The sequence below is a fragment of the Oncorhynchus kisutch genome, linkage group LG23, assembly GCF_002021735.2.
Source record: "Oncorhynchus kisutch isolate 150728-3 linkage group LG23, Okis_V2, whole genome shotgun sequence".
Taxonomy (NCBI): domain Eukaryota; kingdom Metazoa; phylum Chordata; class Actinopteri; order Salmoniformes; family Salmonidae; genus Oncorhynchus; species Oncorhynchus kisutch.
The window spans coordinates 424931-452380 of NC_034196.2; the positions used below are offsets into that span (position 1 = coordinate 424931).

The 27450-nt window shown below is 37.0% G+C and overlaps 1 protein-coding gene across 6 annotated transcripts in view; it reads left to right on the forward strand.

The window, feature by feature from the left end:
* setd9 (SET domain containing 9) overlaps positions 1-27450 on the forward strand; it is a 50707-nt gene that overhangs the window by 20253 nt on the left and 3004 nt on the right. For all 6 annotated transcript variants that reach the window (XM_031802438.1, XM_031802443.1, XM_031802442.1 and 3 more), the window contains 2 exons: positions 22103-22218; positions 22398-22503. In XM_031802438.1, the coding sequence (XP_031658298.1) occupies positions 22103-22218; positions 22398-22503 (222 nt within the window). The remainder of the gene's footprint in view (positions 1-22102; positions 22219-22397; positions 22504-27450) is intronic.

Below are 27450 nucleotides of genomic sequence, written 5' to 3' on the forward strand. Positions count from 1 at the left end.
TGTTATGAGCATCCTGTGTCACTTTACTTGGACTAAGAAAATACACTTTATGACACTGTCAAGAAGTGTTATGAACATCCTGTGTCACTTTACTTGGACTAAGAAAATACACATTATGACACTGTCAAGAAGTGTTATGAGCATCCTGTGTCACTTTACTTGGACTAAGAAAATACACTTTATGACACTGTCAAGAAGTGTTATGAACATCCTGTGTCACTTTACTTGGACTAAGAAAATACACTTTATGACACTGTCAAGAAGTGTTATGAGCATCCTGTGTCACTTTACTTGGACTAAGAAAATACACTTTATGACACTGTCAAGAAGTGTTATGAGCATCCTGTGTCACTTTACTTGGACTAAGAAAATACACTTTATGACACTGTCAAGAAGTGTTATGAGCATCCTGTGTCACTTTACTTGGACTAAGAAAATACACTATTACACTGTCAAGAAGTGTTATGAGCATCCTGTGTCACTTTACTTGGACTAAGAAAATACACTATTACACTGTCAAGAAGTGTTATGAGCATCCTGTGTCACTTTACTTGGACTAAGAAAATACACTTTTACACTGTCAAGAAGTGTTATGAACATCCTGTGTCACTTTACTTGGACTAAGAAAATACACTTTATGACACTGTCAAGAAGTGTTATGAACATCCTGTGTCACTTTACTTGGACTAAGAAAATACACTTTATGACACTGTCAAGAAGTGTTATGAGCATCCTGTGTCACTTTACTTGGACTAAGAAAATACACTTTATGACACTGTCAAGAAGTGTTATGAACATCCTGTGTCACTTTACTTGGACTAAGAAAATACACTTTATGACACTGTCAAGAAGTGTTATGAGCATCCTGTGTCACTTTACTTGGACTAAGAAAATACACTTTATGACACTGTCAAGAAGTGTTATGAACATCCTGTGTCACTTTACTTGGACTAAGAAAATACACTTTATGACACTGTCAAGAAGTGTTATGAGCATCCTGTGTCACTTTACTTGGACTAAGAAAATACACTTTATGACACTGTCAAGAAGTGTTATGAGCATCCTGTGTCACTTTACTTGGACTAAGAAAATACACTTTATGACACTGTCAAGAAGTGTTATGAACATCCTGTGTCACTTTACTTGGACTAAGAAAATACACTTTATGACACTGTCAAGAAGTGTTATGAGCATCCTGTGTCACTTTACTTGGACTAAGAAAATACACTTTATGACACTGTCAAGAAGTGTTATGAGCATCCTGTGTCACTTTACTTGGACTAAGAAAATACACTTTATGACACTGTCAAGAAGTGTTATGAACATCCTGTGTCACTTTACTTGGACTAAGAAAATACACTTTATGACACTGTCAAGAAGTGTTATGAGCATCCTGTGTCACTTTACTTGGACTAAGAAAATACACTTTATGACACTGTCAAGAAGTGTTATGAACATCCTGTGTCACTTTACTTGGACTAAGAAAATACACTATTACACTGTCAAGAAGTGTTATGAACATCCTGTGTCACTTTACTTGGACTAAGAAAATACACTTTATGACACTGTCAAGAAGTGTTATGAACATCCTGTGTCACTTTACTTGGACTAAGAAAATACACTTTATGACACTGTCAAGAAGTGTTATGAGCATCCTGTGTCACTTTACTTGGACTAAGAAAATACACTATTACACTGTCAAGAAGTGTTATGAGCATCCTGTGTCACTTTACTTGGACTAAGAAAATACACTTTATGACACTGTCAAGAAGTGTTATGAGCATCCTGTGTCACTTTACTTGGACTAAGAAAATACACTTTATGACACTGTCAAGAAGTGTTATGAACATCCTGTGTCACTTTACTTGGACTAAGAAAATACACTTTATGACACTGTCAAGAAGTGTTATGAGCATCCTGTGTCACTTTACTTGGACTAAGAAAATACACTTTATGACACTGTCAAGAAGTGTTATGAGCATCCTGTGTCACTTTACTTGGACTAAGAAAATACACTATTACACTGTCAAGAAGTGTTATGAGCATCCTGTGTCACTTTACTTGGACTAAGAAAATACACTATTACACTGTCAAGAAGTGTTATGAGCATCCTGTGTCACTTTACTTGGACTAAGAAAATACACTTTTACACTGTCAAGAAGTGTTATGAACATCCTGTGTCACTTTACTTGGACTAAGAAAATACACTTTATGACACTGTCAAGAAGTGTTATGAACATCCTGTGTCACTTTACTTGGACTAAGAAAATACACTTTATGACACTGTCAAGAAGTGTTATGAGCATCCTGTGTCACTTTACTTGGACTAAGAAAATACACTTTATGACACTGTCAAGAAGTGTTATGAACATCCTGTGTCACTTTACTTGGACTAAGAAAATACACTTTATGACACTGTCAAGAAGTGTTATGAGCATCCTGTGTCACTTTACTTGGACTAAGAAAATACACTTTATGACACTGTCAAGAAGTGTTATGAACATCCTGTGTCACTTTACTTGGACTAAGAAAATACACTTTATGACACTGTCAAGAAGTGTTATGAGCATCCTGTGTCACTTTACTTGGACTAAGAAAATACACTTTATGACACTGTCAAGAAGTGTTATGAGCATCCTGTGTCACTTTACTTGGACTAAGAAAATACACTTTATGACACTGTCAAGAAGTGTTATGAGCATCCTGTGTCACTTTACTTGGACTAAGAAAATACACTATTACACTGTCAAGAAGTGTTATGAGCATCCTGTGTCACTTTACTTGGACTAAGAAAATACACTTTATGACACTGTCAAGAAGTGTTATGAGCATCCTGTGTCACTTTACTTGGACTAAGAAAATACACTATTACACTGTCAAGAAGTGTTATGAGCATCCTGTGTCACTTTACTTGGACTAAGAAAATACACTATTACACTGTCAAGAAGTGTTATGAGCATCCTGTGTCACTTTACTTGGACTAAGAAAATACACTTTTACACTGTCAAGAAGTGTTATGAACATCCTGTGTCACTTTACTTGGACTAAGAAAATACACTTTATGACACTGTCAAGAAGTGTTATGAACATCCTGTGTCACTTTACTTGGACTAAGAAAATACACTTTATGACACTGTCAAGAAGTGTTATGAGCATCCTGTGTCACTTTACTTGGACTAAGAAAATACACTTTATGACACTGTCAAGAAGTGTTATGAACATCCTGTGTCACTTTACTTGGACTAAGAAAATACACTTTATGACACTGTCAAGAAGTGTTATGAGCATCCTGTGTCACTTTACTTGGACTAAGAAAATACACTTTATGACACTGTCAAGAAGTGTTATGAACATCCTGTGTCACTTTACTTGGACTAAGAAAATACACTTTATGACACTGTCAAGAAGTGTTATGAGCATCCTGTGTCACTTTACTTGGACTAAGAAAATACACTTTATGACACTGTCAAGAAGTGTTATGAACATCCTGTGTCACTTTACTTGGACTAAGAAAATACACTTTATGACACTGTCAAGAAGTGTTATGAGCATCCTGTGTCACTTTACTTGGACTAAGAAAATACACTATTACACTGTCAAGAAGTGTTATGAGCATCCTGTGTCACTTTACTTGGACTAAGAAAATACACTTTATGACACTGTCAAGAAGTGTTATGAACATCCTGTGTCACTTTACTTGGACTAAGAAAATACACTATTACACTGTCAAGAAGTGTTATGAACATCCTGTGTCACTTTACTTGGACTAAGAAAATACACTTTATGACACTGTCAAGAAGTGTTATGAACATCCTGTGTCACTTTACTTGGACTAAGAAAATACACTTTATGACACTGTCAAGAAGTGTTATGAGCATCCTGTGTCACTTTACTTGGACTAAGAAAATACACTTTATGACACTGTCAAGAAGTGTTATGAGCATCCTGTGTCACTTTACTTGGACTAAGAAAATACACTTTATGACACTGTCAAGAAGTGTTATGAGCATCCTGTGTCACTTTACTTGGACTAAGAAAATACACTTTATGACACTGTCAAGAAGTGTTATGAACATCCTGTGTCACTTTACTTGGACTACGAAAATACACTTTATGACACTGTCAAGAAGTGTTATGAACATCCTGTGTCACTTTACTTGGACTAAGAAAATACACTTTATGACACTGTCAAGAAGTGTTATGAACATCCTGTGTCACTTTACTTGGACTAAGAAAATACACTTTATGACACTGTCAAGAAGTGTTATGAACATCCTGTGTCACTTTACTTGGACTAAGAAAATACACTTTATGACACTGTCAAGAAGTGTTATGAACATCCTGTGTCACTTTACTTGGACTAAGAAAATACACTTTATGACACTGTCAAGAAGTGTTATGAGCATCCTGTGTCACTTTACTTGGACTAAGAAAATACACTTTATGACACTGTCAAGAAGTGTTATGAACATCCTGTGTCACTTTACTTGGACTAAGAAAATACACTTTATGACACTGTCAAGAAGTGTTATGAGCATCCTGTGTCACTTTACTTGGACTAAGAAAATACACTTTATGACACTGTCAAGAAGTGTTATGAACATCCTGTGTCACTTTACTTGGACTAAGAAAATACACTTTATGACACTGTCAAGAAGTGTTATGAGCATCCTGTGTCACTTTACTTGGACTAAGAAAATACACTTTATGACACTGTCAAGAAGTGTTATGAGCATCCTGTGTCACTTTACTTGGACTAAGAAAATACACTTTATGACACTGTCAAGAAGTGTTATGAACATCCTGTGTCACTTTACTTGGACTAAGAAAATACACTTTATGACACTGTCAAGAAGTGTTATGAGCATCCTGTGTCACTTTACTTGGACTAAGAAAATACACTTTATGACACTGTCAAGAAGTGTTATGAACATCCTGTGTCACTTTACTTGGACTAAGAAAATACACTATTACACTGTCAAGAAGTGTTATGAACATCCTGTGTCACTTTACTTGGACTAAGAAAATACACTTTATGACACTGTCAAGAAGTGTTATGAACATCCTGTGTCACTTTACTTGGACTAAGAAAATACACTTTATGACACTGTCAAGAAGTGTTATGAGCATCCTGTGTCACTTTACTTGGACTAAGAAAATACACTATTACACTGTCAAGAAGTGTTATGAGCATCCTGTGTCACTTTACTTGGACTAAGAAATACACTTTATGACACTGTCAAGAAGTGTTATGAGCATCCTGTGTCACTTTACTTGGACTAAGAAAATACACTTTATGACACTGTCAAGAAGTGTTATGAACATCCTGTGTCACTTTACTTGGACTAAGAAAATACACTTTATGACACTGTCAAGAAGTGTTATGAGCATCCTGTGTCACTTTACTTGGACTAAGAAAATACACTTTATGACACTGTCAAGAAGTGTTATGAGCATCCTGTGTCACTTTACTTGGACTAAGAAAATACACTTATTACACTGTCAAGAAGTGTTATGAGCATCCTGTGTCACTTTACTTGGACTAAGAAAATACACTATTACACTGTCAAGAAGTGTTATGAGCATCCTGTGTCACTTTACTTGGACTAAGAAAATACACTTTTACACTGTCAAGAAGTGTTATGAACATCCTGTGTCACTTTACTTGGACTAAGAAAATACACTTTATGACACTGTCAAGAAGTGTTATGAACATCCTGTGTCACTTTACTTGGACTAAGAAAATACACTTTATGACACTGTCAAGAAGTGTTATGAGCATCCTGTGTCACTTTACTTGGACTAAGAAAATACACTTTATGACACTGTCAAGAAGTGTTATGAACATCCTGTGTCACTTTACTTGGACTAAGAAAATACACTTTATGACACTGTCAAGAAGTGTTATGAGCATCCTGTGTCACTTTACTTGGACTAAGAAAATACACTTTATGACACTGTCAAGAAGTGTTATGAACATCCTGTGTCACTTTACTTGGACTAAGAAAATACACTTTATGACACTGTCAAGAAGTGTTATGAGCATCCTGTGTCACTTTACTTGGACTAAGAAAATACACTTTATGACACTGTCAAGAAGTGTTATGAGCATCCTGTGTCACTTTACTTGGACTAAGAAAATACACTTTATGACACTGTCAAGAAGTGTTATGAGCATCCTGTGTCACTTTACTTGGACTAAGAAAATACACTATTACACTGTCAAGAAGTGTTATGAGCATCCTGTGTCACTTTACTTGGACTAAGAAAATACACTTTATGACACTGTCAAGAAGTGTTATGAGCATCCTGTGTCACTTTACTTGGACTAAGAAAATACACTATTACACTGTCAAGAAGTGTTATGAGCATCCTGTGTCACTTTACTTGGACTAAGAAAATACACTATTACACTGTCAAGAAGTGTTATGAGCATCCTGTGTCACTTTACTTGGACTAAGAAAATACACTTTTACACTGTCAAGAAGTGTTATGAACATCCTGTGTCACTTTACTTGGACTAAGAAAATACACTTTATGACACTGTCAAGAAGTGTTATGAACATCCTGTGTCACTTTACTTGGACTAAGAAAATACACTTTATGACACTGTCAAGAAGTGTTATGAGCATCCTGTGTCACTTTACTTGGACTAAGAAAATACACTTTATGACACTGTCAAGAAGTGTTATGAACATCCTGTGTCACTTTACTTGGACTAAGAAAATACACTTTATGACACTGTCAAGAAGTGTTATGAGCATCCTGTGTCACTTTACTTGGACTAAGAAAATACACTTTATGACACTGTCAAGAAGTGTTATGAACATCCTGTGTCACTTTACTTGGACTAAGAAAATACACTTTATGACACTGTCAAGAAGTGTTATGAGCATCCTGTGTCACTTTACTTGGACTAAGAAAATACACTTTATGACACTGTCAAGAAGTGTTATGAGCATCCTGTGTCACTTTACTTGGACTAAGAAAATACACTTTATGACACTGTCAAGAAGTGTTATGAGCATCCTGTGTCACTTTACTTGGACTAAGAAAATACACTTATTACACTGTCAAGAAGTGTTATGAGCATCCTGTGTCACTTTACTTGGACTAAGAAAATACACTTTATGACACTGTCAAGAAGTGTTATGAACATCCTGTGTCACTTTACTTGGACTAAGAAAATACACTTATTACACTGTCAAGAAGTGTTATGAACATCCTGTGTCACTTTACTTGGACTAAGAAAATACACTTTATGACACTGTCAAGAAGTGTTATGAACATCCTGTGTCACTTTACTTGGACTAAGAAAATACACTTTATGACACTGTCAAGAAGTGTTATGAGCATCCTGTGTCACTTTACTTGGACTAAGAAAATACACTTTATGACACTGTCAAGAAGTGTTATGAGCATCCTGTGTCACTTTACTTGGACTAAGAAAATACACTTTATGACACTGTCAAGAAGTGTTATGAGCATCCTGTGTCACTTTACTTGGACTAAGAAAATACACTTATGACACTGTCAAGAAGTGTTATGAGCATCCTGTGTCACTTTACTTGGACTAAGAAAATACACTTTATGACACTGTCAAGAAGTGTTATGAGCATCCTGTGTCACTTTACTTGGACTAAGAAAATACACTTATTACACTGTCAAGAAGTGTTATGAGCATCCTGTGTCACTTTACTTGGACTAAGAAAATACACTTATTACACTGTCAAGAAGTGTTATGAGCATCCTGTGTCACTTTACTTGGACTAAGAAAATACACTTATTACACTGTCAAGAAGTGTTATGAACATCCTGTGTCACTTTACTTGGACTAAGAAAATACACTTTATGACACTGTCAAGAAGTGTTATGAACATCCTGTGTCACTTTACTTGGACTAAGAAAATACACTTTATGACACTGTCAAGAAGTGTTATGAGCATCCTGTGTCACTTTACTTGGACTAAGAAAATACACTTTATGACACTGTCAAGAAGTGTTATGAGCATCCTGTGTCACTTTACTTGGACTAAGAAAATACACTTTATGACACTGTCAAGAAGTGTTATGAGCATCCTGTGTCACTTTACTTGGACTAAGAAAATACACTTTATGACACTGTCAAGAAGTGTTATGAGCATCCTGTGTCACTTTACTTGGACTAAGAAAATACACTTATGACACTGTCAAGAAGTGTTATGAAGCATCCTGTGTCACTTTACTTGGACTAAGAAAATACACTTTATGACACTGTCAAGAAGTGTTATGAGCATCCTGTGTCACTTTACTTGGACTAAGAAAATACACTTTATGACACTGTCAAGAAGTGTTATGAACATCCTGTGTCACTTTACTTGGACTAAGAAAATACACTTTATGACACTGTCAAGAAGTGTTATGAACATCCTGTGTCACTTTACTTGGACTAAGAAAATACACTTTATGACACTGTCAAGAAGTGTTATGAGCATCCTGTGTCACTTTACTTGGACTAAGAAAATACACTTTATGACACTGTCAAGAAGTGTTATGAACATCCTGTGTCACTTTACTTGGACTAAGAAAATACACTTTATGACACTGTCAAGAAGTGTTATGAGCATCCTGTGTCACTTTACTTGGACTAAGAAAATACACTTTATGACACTGTCAAGAAGTGTTATGAAGCATCCTGTGTCACTTTACTTGGACTAAGAAAATACACTTTATGACACTGTCAAGAAGTGTTATGAGCATCCTGTGTCACTTTACTTGGACTAAGAAAATACACTTTATGACACTGTCAAGAAGTGTTATGAGCATCCTGTGTCACTTTACTTGGACTAAGAAAATACACTTTATGACACTGTCAAGAAGTGTTATGAGCATCCTGTGTCACTTTACTTGGACTAAGAAAATACACTATTACACTGTCAAGAAGTGTTATGAGCATCCTGTGTCACTTTACTTGGACTAAGAAAATACACTTTATGACACTGTCAAGAAGTGTTATGAACATCCTGTGTCACTTTACTTGGACTAAGAAAATACACTTTATGACACTGTCAAGAAGTGTTATGAGCATCCTGTGTCACTTACTTGGACTAAGAAAATACACTTTATGACACTGTCAAGAAGTGTTATGAACATCCTGTGTCACTTTACTTGGACTAAGAAAATACACTTTATGACACTGTCAAGAAGTGTTATGAGCATCCTGTGTCACTTTACTTGGACTAAGAAAATACACTTATGACACTGTCAAGAAGTGTTATGAGCATCCTGTGTCACTTTACTTGGACTAAGAAAATACACTTTATGACACTGTCAAGAAGTGTTATGAGCATCCTGTGTCACTTTACTTGGACTAAGAAAATACACTTTATGACACTGTCAAGAAGTGTTATGAGCATCCTGTGTCACTTTACTTGGACTAAGAAAATACACTTATGACACTGTCAAGAAGTGTTATGAGCATCCTGTGTCACTTTACTTGGACTAAGAAAATACACTTTATACACTGTCAAGAAGTGTTATGAGCATCCTGTGTCACTTTACTTGGACTAAGAAAATACACTTTATGACACTGTCAAGAAGTGTTATGAGCATCCTGTGTCACTTTACTTGGACTAAGAAAATACACTTTATGACACTGTCAAGAAGTGTTATGAGCATCCTGTGTCACTTTACTTGGACTAAGAAAATACACTTTATGACACTGTCAAGAAGTGTTATGAGCATCCTGTGTCACTTTACTTGGACTAAGAAAATACACTTTATGACACTGTCAAGAAGTGTTATGAGCATCCTGTGTCACTTTACTTGGACTAAGAAAATACACTTATGACACTGTCAAGAAGTGTTATGAACATCCTGTGTCACTTTACTTGGACTAAGAAAATACACTTTATGACACTGTCAAGAAGTGTTATGAACATCCTGTGTCACTTTACTTGGACTAAGAAAATACACTTTATGACACTGTCAAGAAGTGTTATGAGCATCCTGTGTCACTTTACTTGGACTAAGAAAATACACTTATGACACTGTCAAGAAGTGTTATGAGCATCCTGTGTCACTTTACTTGGACTAAGAAAATACACTTATGACACTGTCAAGAAGTGTTATGAACATCCTGTGTCACTTTACTTGGACTAAGAAAATACACTTTATGACACTGTCAAGAAGTGTTATGAGCATCCTGTGTCACTTTACTTGGACTAAGAAAATACACTTTATGACACTGTCAAGAAGTGTTTATGAACATCCTGTGTCACTTTACTTGGACTAAGAAAATACACTTTATGACACTGTCAAGAAGTGTTATGAGCATCCTGTGTCACTTTACTTGGACTAAGAAAATACACTTATGACACTGTCAAGAAGTGTTATGAACATCCTGTGTCACTTTACTTGGACTAAGAAAATACACTTATGACACTGTCAAGAAGTGTTATGAGCATCCTGTGTCACTTTACTTGGACTAAGAAAATACACTTTATGACACTGTCAAGAAGTGTTATGAGCATCCTGTGTCACTTTACTTGGACTAAGAAAATACACTTTATGACACTGTCAAGAAGTGTTATGAGCATCCTGTGTCACTTTACTTGGACTAAGAAAATACACTTATTACACTGTCAAGAAGTGTTATGAACATCCTGTGTCACTTTACTTGGACTAAGAAAATACACTTTATGACACTGTCAAGAAGTGTTATGAACATCCTGTGTCACTTTACTTGGACTAAGAAAATACACTTTATGACACTGTCAAGAAGTGTTATGAGCATCCTGTGTCACTTTACTTGGACTAAGAAAATACACTTTATGACACTGTCAAGAAGTGTTATGAGCATCCTGTGTCACTTTACTTGGACTAAGAAAATACACTTTATGACACTGTCAAGAAGTGTTATGAGCATCCTGTGTCACTTTACTTGGACTAAGAAATACACTATTACACTGTCAAGAAGTGTTATGAACATCCTGTGTCACTTTACTTGGACTAAGAAAATACACTTTATGACACTGTCAAGAAGTGTTATGAACATCCTGTGTCACTTTACTTGGACTAAGAAAATACACTTTATGACACTGTCAAGAAGTGTTATGAGCATCCTGTGTCACTTTACTTGGACTAAGAAAATACACTTTATGACACTGTCAAGAAGTGTTATGAGCATCCTGTGTCACTTTACTTGGACTAAGAAAATACACTTTATGACACTGTCAAGAAGTGTTATGAGCATCCTGTGTCACTTTACTTGGACTAAGAAAATACACTTTATGACACTGTCAAGAAGTGTTATGAACATCCTGTGTCACTTTACTTGGACTAAGAAAATACACTTTATGACACTGTCAAGAAGTGTTATGAACATCCTGTGTCACTTTACTTGGACTAAGAAAATACACTTTATGACACTGTCAAGAAGTGTTATGAACATCCTGTGTCACTTTACTTGGACTAAGAAAATACACTTTATGACACTGTCAAGAAGTGTTATGAACATCCTGTGTCACTTTACTTGGACTAAGAAAATACACTTTATGACACTGTCAAGAAGTGTTATGAACATCCTGTGTCACTTTACTTGGACTAAGAAAATACACTTTATGACACTGTCAAGAAGTGTTATGAGCATCCTGTGTCACTTTACTTGGACTAAGAAAATACACTTTATGACACTGTCAAGAAGTGTTATGAGCATCCTGTGTCACTTTACTTGGACTAAGAAAATACACTTTATGACACTGTCAAGAAGTGTTATGAACATCCTGTGTCACTTTACTTGGACTAAGAAAATACACTTTATGACACTGTCAAGAAGTGTTATGAGCATCCTGTGTCACTTTACTTGGACTAAGAAAATACACTTTATGACACTGTCAAGAAGTGTTATGAGCATCCTGTGTCACTTTACTTGGACTAAGAAAATACACTTTATGACACTGTCAAGAAGTGTTATGAACATCCTGTGTCACTTTACTTGGACTAAGAAAATACACTATTACACTGTCAAGAAGTGTTATGAACATCCTGTGTCACTTTACTTGGACTAAGAAAATACACTTTATGACACTGTCAAGAAGTGTTATGAACATCCTGTGTCACTTTACTTGGACTAAGAAAATACACTTTATGACACTGTCAAGAAGTCTTATGAGCATCCTGTGTCACTTTACTTGGACTAAGAAAATACACTTTATGACACTGTCAAGAAGTGTTATGAGCATCCTGTGTCACTTTACTTGGACTAAGAAAATACACTTTATGACACTGTCAAGAAGTGTTATGAGCATCCTGTGTCACTTTACTTGGACTAAGAAAATACACTTTATGACACTGTCAAGAAGTGTTATGAGCATCCTGTGTCACTTTACTTGGACTAAGAAAATACACTTTATGACACTGTCAAGAAGTGTTATGAGCATCCTGTGTCACTTTACTTGGACTAAGAAAATACACTTTATGACACTGTCAAGAAGTGTTATGAACATCCTGTGTCACTTTACTTGGACTAAGAAAATACACTTTATGACACTGTCAAGAAGTGTTATGAGCATCCTGTGTCACTTTACTTGGACTAAGAAAATACACTTTATGACACTGTCAAGAAGTGTTATGAGCATCCTGTGTCACTTTACTTGGACTAAGAAAATACACTTTATGACACTGTCAAGAAGTGTTATGAACATCCTGTGTCACTTTACTTGGACTAAGAAAATACACTTTATGACACTGTCAAGAAGTGTTATGAGCATCCTGTGTCACTTTACTTGGACTAAGAAAATACACTTTATGACACTGTCAAGAAGTGTTATGAGCATCCTGTGTCACTTTACTTGGACTAAGAAAATACACTATTACACTGTCAAGAAGTGTTATGACCATCCTGTGTCACTTTACTTGGACTAAGAAATACACTATTACACTGTCAAGAAGTGTTATGAGCATCCTGTGTCACTTTACTTGGACTAAGAAAATACACTTTATGACACTGTCAAGAAGTGTTATGAGCATCCTGTGTCACTTTACTTGGACTAAGAAAATACACTATTACACTGTCAAGAAGTGTTATGAACATCCTGTGTCACTTTACTTGGACTAAGAAAATACACTTTATGACACTGTCAAGAAGTGTTATGAACATCCTGTGTCACTTTACTTGGACTAAGAAAATACACTTTATGACACTGTCAAGAAGTGTTATGAGCATCCTGTGTCACTTTACTTGGACTAAGAAAATACACTTTATGACACTGTCAAGAAGTGTTATGAACATCCTGTGTCACTTTACTTGGACTAAGAAAATACACTTTATGACACTGTCAAGAAGTGTTATGAGCATCCTGTGTCACTTTACTTGGACTAAGAAAATACACTTATGACACTGTCAAGAAGTGTTATGAACATCCTGTGTCACTTTACTTGGACTAAGAAAATACACTTTATGACACTGTCAAGAAGTGTTATGAACATCCTGTGTCACTTTACTTGGACTACGAAAATACACTTTATGACACTGTCAAGAAGTGTTATGAACATCCTGTGTCACTTTACCTGGACTAAGAAAATACACTTTATGACACTGTCAAGAAGTGTTATGAACATCCTGTGTCACTTTACTTGGACTAAGAAAATACACTTTATGACACTGTCAAGAAGTGTTATGAACATCCTGTGTCACTTTACTTGGACTAAGAAAATACACTTTATGACACTGTCAAGAAGTGTTATGAGCATCCTGTGTCACTTTACTTGGACTAAGAAAATACACTTTATGACACTGTCAAGAAGTGTTATGAACATCCTGTGTCACTTTACTTGGACTAAGAAAATACACTTTATGACACTGTCAAGAAGTGTTATGAGCATCCTGTGTCACTTTACTTGGACTAAGAAAATACACTTTATGACACTGTCAAGAAGTGTTATGAGCATCCTGTGTCACTTTACTTGGACTAAGAAAATACACTTTATGACACTGTCAAGAAGTGTTATGAGCATCCTGTGTCACTTTACTTGGACTAAGAAAATACACTATTACACTGTCAAGAAGTGTTATGAGCATCCTGTGTCACTTTACTTGGACTAAGAAAATACACTATTACACTGTCAAGAAGTGTTATGAACATCCTGTGTCACTTTACTTGGACTAAGAAAATACACTTTATGACACTGTCAAGAAGTGTTATGAACATCCTGTGTCACTTTACTTGGACTAAGAAAATACACTTTATGACACTGTCAAGAAGTGTTATGAGCATCCTGTGTCACTTTACTTGGACTAAGAAAATACACTTTATGACACTGTCAAGAAGTGTTATGAGCATCCTGTGTCACTTTACTTGGACTAAGAAAATACACTTTATGACACTGTCAAGAAGTGTTATGAACATCCTGTGTCACTTTACTTGGACTAAGAAAATACACTTTATGACACTGTCAAGAAGTGTTATGAGCATCCTGTGTCACTTTACTTGGACTAAGAAAATACACTTTATGACACTGTCAAGAAGTGTTATGAACATCCTGTGTCATTTTACTTGGACTAAGAAAATACACTTTATGACACTGTCAAGAAGTGTTATGAGCATCCTGTGTCACTTTACTTGGACTAAGAAAATACACTTTATGACACTGTCAAGAAGTGTTATGAGCATCCTGTGTCACTTTACTTGGACTAAGAAAATACACTTTATGACACTGTCAAGAAGTGTTATGAACATCCTGTGTCACTTTACTTGGACTAAGAAAATACACTTTATGACACTGTCAAGAAGTGTTATGAGCATCCTGTGTCACTTTACTTGGACTAAGAAAATACACTTTATGACACTGTCAAGAAGTGTTATGAGCATCCTGTGTCACTTTACTTGGACTAAGAAAATACACTATTACACTGTCAAGAAGTGTTATGAGCATCCTGTGTCACTTTACTTGGACTAAGAAAATACACTTTATGACACTGTCAAGAAGTGTTATGAGCATCCTGTGTCACTTTACTTGGACTAAGAAAATACACTATTACACTGTCAAGAAGTGTTATGAACATCCTGTGTCACTTTACTTGGACTAAGAAAATACACTTTATGACACTGTCAAGAAGTGTTATGAACATCCTGTGTCACTTTACTTGGACTAAGAAAATACACTTTATGACACTGTCAAGAAGTGTTATGAGCATCCTGTGTCACTTTACTTGGACTAAGAAAATACACTTTATGACACTGTCAAGAAGTGTTATGAACATCCTGTGTCACTTTACTTGGACTAAGAAAATACACTTTATGACACTGTCAAGAAGTGTTATGAGCATCCTGTGTCACTTTACTTGGACTAAGAAAATACACTTTATGACACTGTCAAGAAGTGTTATGAACATCCTGTGTCACTTTACTTGGACTAAGAAAATACACTTTATGACACTGTCAAGAAGTGTTATGAACATCCTGTGTCACTTTACTTGGACTACGAAAATACACTTTATGACACTGTCAAGAAGTGTTATGAACATCCTGTGTCACTTTACCTGGACTAAGAAAATACACTTTATGACACTGTCAAGAAGTGTTATGAACATCCTGTGTCACTTTACTTGGACTAAGAAAATACACTTTATGACACTGTCAAGAAGTGTTATGAACATCCTGTGTCACTTTACTTGGACTAAGAAAATACACTTTATGACACTGTCAAGAAGTGTTATGAGCATCCTGTGTCACTTTACTTGGACTAAGAAAATACACTTTATGACACTGTCAAGAAGTGTTATGAACATCCTGTGTCACTTTACTTGGACTAAGAAAATACACTTTATGACACTGTCAAGAAGTGTTATGAGCATCCTGTGTCACTTTACTTGGACTAAGAAAATACACTTTATGACACTGTCAAGAAGTGTTATGAGCATCCTGTGTCACTTTACTTGGACTAAGAAAATACACTTTATGACACTGTCAAGAAGTGTTATGAGCATCCTGTGTCACTTTACTTGGACTAAGAAAATACACTATTACACTGTCAAGAAGTGTTATGAGCATCCTGTGTCACTTTACTTGGACTAAGAAAATACACTATTACACTGTCAAGAAGTGTTATGAACATCCTGTGTCACTTTACTTGGACTAAGAAAATACACTTTATGACACTGTCAAGAAGTGTTATGAACATCCTGTGTCACTTTACTTGGACTAAGAAAATACACTTTATGACACTGTCAAGAAGTGTTATGAGCATCCTGTGTCACTTTACTTGGACTAAGAAAATACACTTTATGACACTGTCAAGAAGTGTTATGAGCATCCTGTGTCACTTTACTTGGACTAAGAAAATACACTTTATGACACTGTCAAGAAGTGTTATGAACATCCTGTGTCACTTTACTTGGACTAAGAAAATACACTTTATGACACTGTCAAGAAGTGTTATGAACATCCTGTGTCACTTTACTTGGACTACGAAAATACACTTTATGACACTGTCAAGAAGTGTTATGAACATCCTGTGTCACTTTACTTGGACTAAGAAAATACACTTTATGACACTGTCAAGAAGTGTTATGAACATCCTGTGTCACTTTACTTGGACTAAGAAAATACACTTTATGACACTGTCAAGAAGTGTTATGAACATCCTGTGTCACTTTACTTGGACTAAGAAAATACACTTTATGACACTGTCAAGAAGTGTTATGAGCATCCTGTGTCACTTTACTTGGACTAAGAAAATACACTTTATGACACTGTCAAGAAGTGTTATGAACATCCTGTGTCACTTTACTTGGACTAAGAAAATACACTTTATGACACTGTCAAGAAGTGTTATGAGCATCCTGTGTCACTTTACTTGGACTAAGAAAATACACTTTATGACACTGTCAAGAAGTGTTATGAACATCCTGTGTCACTTTACTTGGACTAAGAAAATACACTTTATGACACTGTCAAGAAGTGTTATGAGCATCCTGTGTCACTTTACTTGGACTAAGAAAATACACTTTATGACACTGTCAAGAAGTGTTATGAACATCCTGTGTCACTTTACTTGGACTAAGAAAATACACTTTATGACACTGTCAAGAAGTGTTATGAGCATCCTGTGTCACTTTACTTGGACTAAGAAAATACACTTTATGACACTGTCAAGAAGTGTTATGAGCATCCTGTGTCACTTTACTTGGACTAAGAAAATACACTTTATGACACTGTCAAGAAGTGTTATGAACATCCTGTGTCACTTTACTTGGACTAAGAAAATACACTTTATGACACTGTCAAGAAGTGTTATGAGCATCCTGTGTCACTTTACTTGGACTAAGAAAATACACTTTATGACACTGTCAAGAAGTGTTATGAGCATCCTGTGTCACTTTACTTGGACTAAGAAAATACACTATTACACTGTCAAGAAGTGTTATGAGCATCCTGTGTCACTTTACTTGGACTAAGAAAATACACTATTACACTGTCAAGAAGTGTTATGAGCATCCTGTGTCACTTTACTTGGACTAAGAAAATACACTTTATGACACTGTCAAGAAGTGTTATGAGCATCCTGTGTCACTTTACTTGGACTAAGAAAATACACTATTACACTGTCAAGAAGTGTTATGAACATCCTGTGTCACTTTACTTGGACTAAGAAAATACACTTTATGACACTGTCAAGAAGTGTTATGAACATCCTGTGTCACTTTACTTGGACTAAGAAAATACACTTTATGACACTGTCAAGAAGTGTTATGAGCATCCTGTGTCACTTTACTTGGACTAAGAAAATACACTTTATGACACTGTCAAGAAGTGTTATGAGCATCCTGTGTCACTTTACTTGGACTAAGAAAATACACTTTATGACACTGTCAAGAAGTGTTATGAGCATCCTGTGTCACTTTACTTGGACTAAGAAAATACACTTTATGACACTGTCAAGAAGTGTTATGAGCATCCTGTGTCACTTTACTTGGACTAAGAAAATACACTTTATGACACTGTCAAGAAGTGTTATGAGCATCCTGTGTCACTTTACTTGGACTAAGAAAATACACTTTATGACACTGTCAAGAAGTGTTATGAGCATCCTGTGTCACTTTACTTGGACTAAGAAAATACACTTTATGACACTGTCAAGAAGTGTTATGAACATCCTGTGTCACTTTACTTGGACTAAGAAAATACACTTTATGACACTGTCAAGAAGTGTTATGAGCATCCTGTGTCACTTTACTTGGACTAAGAAAATACACTATTACACTGTCAAGAAGTGTTATGAGCATCCTGTGTCACTTTACTTGGACTAAGAAAATACACTATTACACTGTCAAGAAGTGTTATGAACATCCTGTGTCACTTTACTTGGACTAAGAAAATACACTTTATGACACTGTCAAGAAGTGTTATGAACATCCTGTGTCACTTTACTTGGACTAAGAAAATACACTTTATGACACTGTCAAGAAGTGTTATGAACATCCTGTGTCACTTTACTTGGACTAAGAAAATACACTTTATGACACTGTCAAGAAGTGTTATGAGCATCCTGTGTCACTTTACTTGGACTAAGAAAATACACTTTATGACACTGTCAAGAAGTGTTATGAGCATCCTGTGTCACTTTACTTGGACTAAGAAAATACACTTTATGACACTGTCAATAAGTGTTATGAGCATCCTGTGTCACTTTACTTGGACTAAGAAAATACACTATTACACTGTCAAGAAGTGTTATGAACATCCTGTGTCACTTTACTTGGACTAAGAAAATACACTTTATGACACTGTCAAGAAGTGTTATGAACATCCTGTGTCACTTTACTTGGACTAAGAAAATACACTTTATGACACTGTCAAGAAGTGTTATGAGCATCCTGTGTCACTTTACTTGGACTAAGAAAATACACTTTATGACACTGTCAAGAAGTGTTATGAGCATCCTGTGTCACTTTACTTGGACTAAGAAAATACACTTTATGACACTGTCAAGAAGTGTTATGAGCATCCTGTGTCACTTTACTTGGACTAAGAAAATACACTTTATGACACTGTCAAGAAGTGTTATGAGCATCCTGTGTCACTTTACTTGGACTAAGAAAATACACTTTATGACACTGTCAAGAAGTGTTATGAGCATCCTGTGTCACTTTACTTGGACTAAGAAAATACACTTTATGACACTGTCAAGAAGTGTTATGAACATCCTGTGTCACTTTACTTGGACTAAGAAAATACACTTTATGACACTGTCAAGAAGTGTTATGAGCATCCTGTGTCACTTTACTTGGACTAAGAAAATACACTATTACACTGTCAAGAAGTGTTATGAGCATCCTGTGTCACTTTACTTGGACTAAGAAAATACACTATTACACTGTCAAGAAGTGTTATGAACATCCTGTGTCACTTTACTTGGACTAAGAAAATACACTTTATGACACTGTCAAGAAGTGTTATGAACATCCTGTGTCACTTTACTTGGACTAAGAAAATACACTTTATGACACTGTCAAGAAGTGTTATGAACATCCTGTGTCACTTTACTTGGACTAAGAAAATACACTTTATGACACTGTCAAGAAGTGTTATGAGCATCCTGTGTCACTTTACTTGGACTAAGAAAATACACTTTATGACACTGTCAAGAAGTGTTATGAGCATCCTGTGTCACTTTACTTGGACTAAGAAAATACACTTTATGACACTGTCAATAAGTGTTATGAGCATCCTGTGTCACTTTACTTGGACTAAGAAAATACACTATTACACTGTCAAGAAGTGTTATGAACATCCTGTGTCACTTTACTTGGACTAAGAAAATACACTTTATGACACTGTCAAGAAGTGTTATGAACATCCTGTGTCACTTTACTTGGACTAAGAAAATACACTTTATGACACTGTCAAGAAGTGTTATGAGCATCCTGTGTCACTTTACTTGGACTAAGAAAATACACTTTATGACACTGTCAAGAAGTGTTATGAGCATCCTGTGTCACTTTACTTGGACTAAGAAAATACACTTTATGACACTGTCAAGAAGTGTTATGAGCATCCTGTGTCACTTTACTTGGACTAAGAAAATACACTTTATGACACTGTCAAGAAGTGTTATGAACATCCTGTGTCACTTTACTTGGACTAAGAAAATACACTTTATGACACTGTCAAGAAGTGTTATGAGCATCCTGTGTCACTTTACTTGGACTAAGAAAATACACTTTATGACACTGTCAAGAAGTGTTATGAGCATCCTGTGTCACTTTACTTGGACTAAGAAAATACACTATTACACTGTCAAGAAGTGTTATGAGCATCCTGTGTCACTTTACTTGGACTAAGAAAATACACTATTACACTGTCAAGAAGTGTTATGAACATCCTGTGTCACTTTACTTGGACTAAGAAAATACACTTTATGACACTGTCAAGAAGTGTTATGAACATCCTGTGTCACTTTACTTGGACTAAGAAAATACACTTTATGACACTGTCAAGAAGTGTTATGAACATCCTGTGTCACTTTACTTGGACTAAGAAAATACACTTTATGACACTGTCAAGAAGTGTTATGAGCATCCTGTGTCACTTTACTTGGACTAAGAAAATACACTTTATGACACTGTCAAGAAGTGTTATGAACATCCTGTGTCACTTTACTTGGACTAAGAAAATACACTTTATGACACTGTCAAGAAGTGTTATGAGCATCCTGTGTCACTTTACTTGGACTAAGAAAATACACTTTATGACACTGTCAAGAAGTGTTATGAGCATCCTGTGTCACTTTACTTGGACTAAGAAAATACACTTTATGACACTGTCAAGAAGTGTTATGAGCATCCTGTGTCACTTTACTTGGACTAAGAAAATACACTATTACACTGTCAAGAAGTGTTATGAGCATCCTGTGTCACTTTACTTGGACTAAGAAAATACACTATTACACTGTCAAGAAGTGTTATGAGCATCCTGTGTCACTTTACTTGGACTAAGAAAATAGACTTTATGACACTGTCAAGAAGTGTTATGAGCATCCTGTGTCACTTTACTTGGACTAAGAAAATACACTATTACACTGTCAAGAAGTGTTATGAACATCCTGTGTCACTTTACTTGGACTAAGAAAATACACTTTATGACACTGTCAAGAAGTGTTATGAACATCCTGTGTCACTTTACTTGGACTAAGAAAATACACTTTATGACACTGTCAAGAAGTGTTATGAGCATCCTGTGTCACTTTACTTGGACTAAGAAAATACACTTTATGACACTGTCAAGAAGTGTTATGAGCATCCTGTGTCACTTTACTTGGACTAAGAAAATACACTTTATGACACTGTCAAGAAGTGTTATGAGCATCCTGTGTCACTTTACTTGGACTAAGAAAATACACTATTACACTGTCAAGAAGTGTTATGAGCATCCTGTGTCACTTTACTTGGACTAAGAAAATACACTATTACACTGTCAAGAAGTGTTATGAACATCCTGTGTCACTTTACTTGGACTAAGAAAATACACTTTATGACACTGTCAAGAAGTGTTATGAGCATCCTGTGTCACTTTACTTGGACTAAGAAAATACACTTTATGACACTGTCAAGAAGCATTGTGACTGTCATAATCACACATGCCCTTATATCAGTCAAATAGAGGGCATCTTTTCCTGCACCTGAAATCTGCTCCTGCATTCATCCCAGTCGTCAACAGAGCATTGGGGTAGGTGCATGTCTGACATCAATGTGTCCGCAATTACAATGACAGTTTAATATGGTCAATTTATAAATAAAAAAAACATACTGTTGTCATGTAGGATATGGTGTAATGGAATGTTTTGCCTTGTGTGGTAGGTTTTGTGGGTTTTGACACTCTTATGTGGGTGTCATAACCAGCCATAAAATAACGCAATATATGTCACAACAGGTCTAAATATGTCATGAAAGGGTTATGACCATGTTATGTCAATTGGTATGACATGGTTATGACCGTGTTATGATGCTTGGTGTCAAGTAAAGTGTTACTGTAAAATGTCCTAGGGCTTGATGACTGTCCTAAGACAATTTTTCACATGTAGATGGACAGCATTCATATTTAAAAGTATTGATGTTTTCCAGGTCGTGCAGTGGAAGAGACAGGCTTGGTCCTTTCAGTTTGAGTGACATCACTTGGTTGACAGCCAATACAAAAAACCCACTAGCAGTGGGTCAATATGTGAACAACTGCTCAAATGGTACCATCACATCTCTGCTCACCCATAGGAGAAATGGGGCTAGCTATAATTATATTAAATATTTCTATATTTTATTTTACATAATTATTGTCTGTCTGCAATGTTGCGAATGCTGTGACCACTGACTATCTAAATATTCCTTTTTCTTTTTTTTGTGTAATTATACTCTTGTCTTTCAGAGAGGGCTGCAAATGTGTGCTATCAGGAGTATGATGTGCCTGAAGCATTTCCTCTAGAACTTCGCCAGTACCTTCCCAATGTGAACTACAGACATGACACGCAAAGGCAAGAATTTAAAGGATGTATGAAATAATGTTGGTCCCAACTTCCTACAGTATTTGTTTGATTGTGTTACTGTTGACTGCTCCCATTGCAATCTCAAAAGTGAATGTATTAATTCAGCAGCTGTGTGGATTGATTCACTCATAAGTCATTTAGAGCAATTAGCAGTAAGTGTAGGCCAGAGCTATTAATATGGATACGGCTCTGGTCTAGGCTACTGGGGTGTTTATTTAACCGTTTTCCATTTCCTGTCCAGCATAGCCACGCCTTATTACATAGAATAAAACCTAAATGTCCCTTGTCTGTCAAGAATGTTTTAATAAAATTATGTATGAACTTACTCTGCCGATTGTCCGTGGGGTTGGTTATTATTCGGGTTGAAATTTTAGACAAAATATCCACAGGAAATTATTATTAAACCAACTTCAAAACGCAGGTCTCTGTGTGGCAATCAAGATTTGTTTTGCTCATCCCCCTAAGGCACGTGCACAAGACTGAAGAACATGCATGCAATGCATACTAACCAAAGTCTTGCTCGTGTTTACATGGTTGTGCTTATGTGCCAGGTTATAGAAATCTCGATGTTGTGACCTGTGTAATCCAGCCGCTAACCCACATGTATGCCAGAGTCAGCATGGGTTCGAATCTGACCCACATGTATGCCAGAGTCAGCATGGGTTCTAACCCACATGTATGCCAGAGTCAGCATGGGTTCTAACCCACATGTATGCCAGAGTCAGCATGGGTTCTGACCCACATGTATGCCAGAGTCAGCATGGGTTCTGACCCACATGTATGCCAGAGTCAGCATGGGTTCTGACCCACATGTATGCCAGAGTCAGCATGGGTTCTGACCCACATGTATGCCAGAGTCAGCATGGGTTCTGACCCACATGTATGCCAGAGTCAGCATGGGTTCTGACCCACATGTATGCCAGAGTCAGCATGGGTTCTGACCCACATGTATGCCAGAGTCAGCATGGGTTCGAATCTGACCCACTGCCGTTTGACTCCCCGATCTCCCCTGTTTTTCCATCTCTTTAATGAAGTGGGACTGCCCCACTCCTTAAAAGTGTTATGTTATGTTATGTTATGGCAAAATGTAGATTTCCTCTAAAATAGAAATACCCAAATGTAATTTATATTCATGAGATGGCCATGAACAATAACTAGTAATGCTGCATATATCTACACAAGTCTAACTCACCTTTCTGGGAAAAGTAGTTGGAAATTCCTAAGGTGTACTCAGGTCTATACAAATATTCAGAAAATATAAAACACATTTTTTCCTATTCAACAAAAGTGGGGGAATAGGGCTTGCAATGACTGAAATGTTTTTGTAAATATAGTGACAAACAAGTTACAAACAACTTACTTTAAGATTTCACCTTTATAACTGTAAAATAAATATCATATTTTGATCATATTTAGTGACAGTACAAATTTTCATAACTGATGAGGGCATTTTCTGACAAGCCCCTCTGAGTGATGCAAAGACACCATTCGTATGTCTGCAGTGATTACGTCCCTCATTGACCAAGAGAATGTAGTCGTGCTTCAATTCTACAAAATTATTTAGTATTTTTTCATGTTGAGTTCTAAATCCGGCTGAGAATATCACAGCGAGATGAAAGTACGATTGCTGAAATCGCTAGACTTTCCCCTTTAATATGCCATCTCTCAGGCTGGGGGCTTCTGTCGCTCAGATGGAGGGGAGAGCAGACAGGTGGGGGGCTTTCTGGCATTATAAGGCACTGAACCCTGCGACATTCACAGAGCGCATTGTACACAAATGTCAGTCACAACTGGTCCAGAACCACTTCAATTCCCTTAAATAGAGGACTTAACATCTAAGCGGTTAAAAAGTTATAATAATCTCAACGGCAGATCTCAAAGTCCAATAAATAATAATTGAATATTTTGTCTCAAATTTCAAACCAGTAAGAATCAACACCACGGACAATCAGCAGAGTAAATCCAAATGTCATTTGGGATGTTTTAAATTTCCTTATATGTAATAATCCGTGGCTACGCTGGACAGGCAATGGAAAGCATCGCTATGGAGTCAAATCCGGTTCAAACGTTGAAGGGGTGCCAGATGAAACCTCATTGCGTGTGCAAACAGAAGAAATGTGGTCGAACAAGCAGAGGACGGGTCCCACGAGTCCACAGGCCAGCTCAGAGCACAAATTAAACTTGAGAGCTTGCAAGTGTGACTTTGAGTGAGCAGAACATCAGAGCCACAGATAAAAAATATAAATTTCTTAAACAATAAATATAGAATTGTAATCAAAGAAATGTGTAACAAATACATTTTAAATCATTAAATTGTCCACCAGCAATAGTCACTTGTCATGGTCAAGTTGTCACTGTCAATTTCTCAAGTTTCTCACTTTTAAGTCTTGCCACCTTGGGTTTGGTTCTATATTGTGGCGCTCCGCCCTATAGTGGGCTTTGCTCCTAGTGGTTTACCCCACCAATAATTTCGCTGCCCCTCCACCCTTTACAGGAGTCGTGTAAATGCTGATGGCGTCACCCGAGAAGGTTACAGCTCTGAACAAGGAAATTGCAGAGCTTCTGGTGAAGGAAGCGCTAACAGTAGTTCCCCCAGAGCAGAGAAACAACGGGCTTTACTCTTAAATATATCCTCATGCCGAAGATGAGGCAGATTCTGGATATGCGGGTTTGAAAGAAGTCCGTACATGAGTACATGAGTGCCTTTTCGGTTCGCCCAAGCACCTCGCGCTCTTGTCAACGCGACCTGAATGTCTCGCCATCAATGGTGATCTGAGCAGGGCGGTGTTGTTTCCTAATCCGGTGGTCATGCCTGTGATTATTAAGAGCTCTTACATATTGCAGACCTTAGAGCTATAGGCATTTTTTCCTCCTCTTCATGCTGGAGAGAGGAACAACTCCATCTGTGTCCTGTCCCCACCTTATGTGAAGGGCACAGCAATGGTTAGGGGTTTGTGTGCTATGGTGCTGGAGCGCTTGGTCGGCCACTCTCAAAACAGAGGTTGTCTCACTGGCTCTGCGATGTCATTGCCTTGGCCTATGAGACTTAAGGGGCACCCAGTGCCTTAGGGCATTAGGGCTGGGTGGGTTTAGGGCATTAGGCTGGTTTATATGCACTTTGTGACCTCTGCTGATGTAAAAAGGTCTTTATAAATACATTTGATTGGCTGTCTACATCCCTCATTCTCAACTCTAGACCTCGAAGCCAGTTCCACTGTTCCCCCCCCCCCCCCGCTAACCAGAAACTGATTTAGACCTGGGACACCAGGTAGATTCAATTAATTATCCGGTAGGAAAGAAAACCAGCAGGCTCAGGACCTCGCAGTGTAAAAGCTGAGTACCACTGGTCTATATGTTTAGCTCAATACATGATTCTCTTGCCCACCAGTCTATTTATATTTTATTTATTAACTCTTCCTGGGGTCCAGCAACATTAAGGCAGTTATATACAATTAGAAATATTACATTTCACAACACATTGTGTGCCCTAACGGCCACTACTCTACCAAATATCTACAATACAAAATCCATTTGTACGTGTGTAGAGGGCGTGTGTAATCATGTGTATGCGTGTGAGTATCTGTGCCTGTCTCCGCTGTTGCATAGGTGTGTATTTATTTTTTTGATTCTACTGCTTGCATCAGTTACCTGATATGGAATAGAGTTCCATGTAGTCACTGTGCACCTCCCATAGTCTGTTCTGGACTGTTCTGGATTGTGAAGAGACCTCTGGTGGAATGTCTTGTGGGGTATGCATGTGTGTCCGAGCTGTGTGCTCGTAGTTTATATTGACAGCTTGGTGCATTCAGCATGTCAATACTTCTTAGAAAAACAAGTAGTGATGAAGTCTATCTCCTCTACTTTGAGCCCTGAGAGATTAACATGCATTGTGTTCATGTTAGCTCTTAATGTACATTTAAGGGCCAACCGTCCTGCCCTGTTCTGAGCCAATTGTAATTTGTGGCACCTGACCACACGACTGGACAGCAGATCATAGGGTTGTTAAGGCAAATGAGCACTTTATTATGGACAGACTTCTCCCCATCTTAGCTACTGTTGCATCAACATGTTTTGACCATGACAGTTTACAATCCAGGGTTACTCCAAGCAGTTTAGTCTCCTCAACTTGCTCAATTTCAACATTATTTATTACAAGATTTAGTTGAGGTTTAGGGTTTAGTGAATGATTTGTCCCAAATACAATGCTTTTAGTTTTTGAAATATTTAGGACCAACTTATTCCTTGCCACCCATTCTAAAACTGACTGCGGCTCTAAGTGTTGCAGTAATTTCACTTGCTGTAGTAGCTTTACTCAAAGCCAGTGGCATGTCATCAGTAAAGACTTTTAAAAGTAAGGGACCTAGACAGCTGCCCTGGGGAATTCCTGATTATATCTGGATCATGTTGGAGAGGCTTCCATTAAAGAACACCCTCTGTGGTCTGTTAGACATACTGCCTGGTATGGCAACTGCTCTGACTCCGACCATACTATTTTTCAATTCCTCTTCAATCTGCGGGGATTTACGTTTTTACAGTAATTTACTTAATGTGTTGATGCTTATTAGTGACTGGAATAGTCCATTTCATAAATGTGTCAAGTGCAGCGTCTGGTTGCTCCTCATTACACACCACAGACCAGCAAATATTCCTTACATCATCACGAAACTAATTGTATGACCTCATATACACACTATATTAGGCCCAGCCTTTGGTACTTTGGATTTCCTAGATATGGCTACGATATTGTGATCACTACATCCAATGGATTTGTAAAGCAAATTTCTGCAGCATTAGTAAAGATGTGACCAATACATGATTTCATTCCTGTGCTGTTTGTAAATACCCTGGTAGGTTGACTGATAACCTGAACCAGGTTCCAGGCACTGGTTAGTTTGAAGCTTTCTCTTGATTGGGCAGCTTGATGAAAGCCAGTCA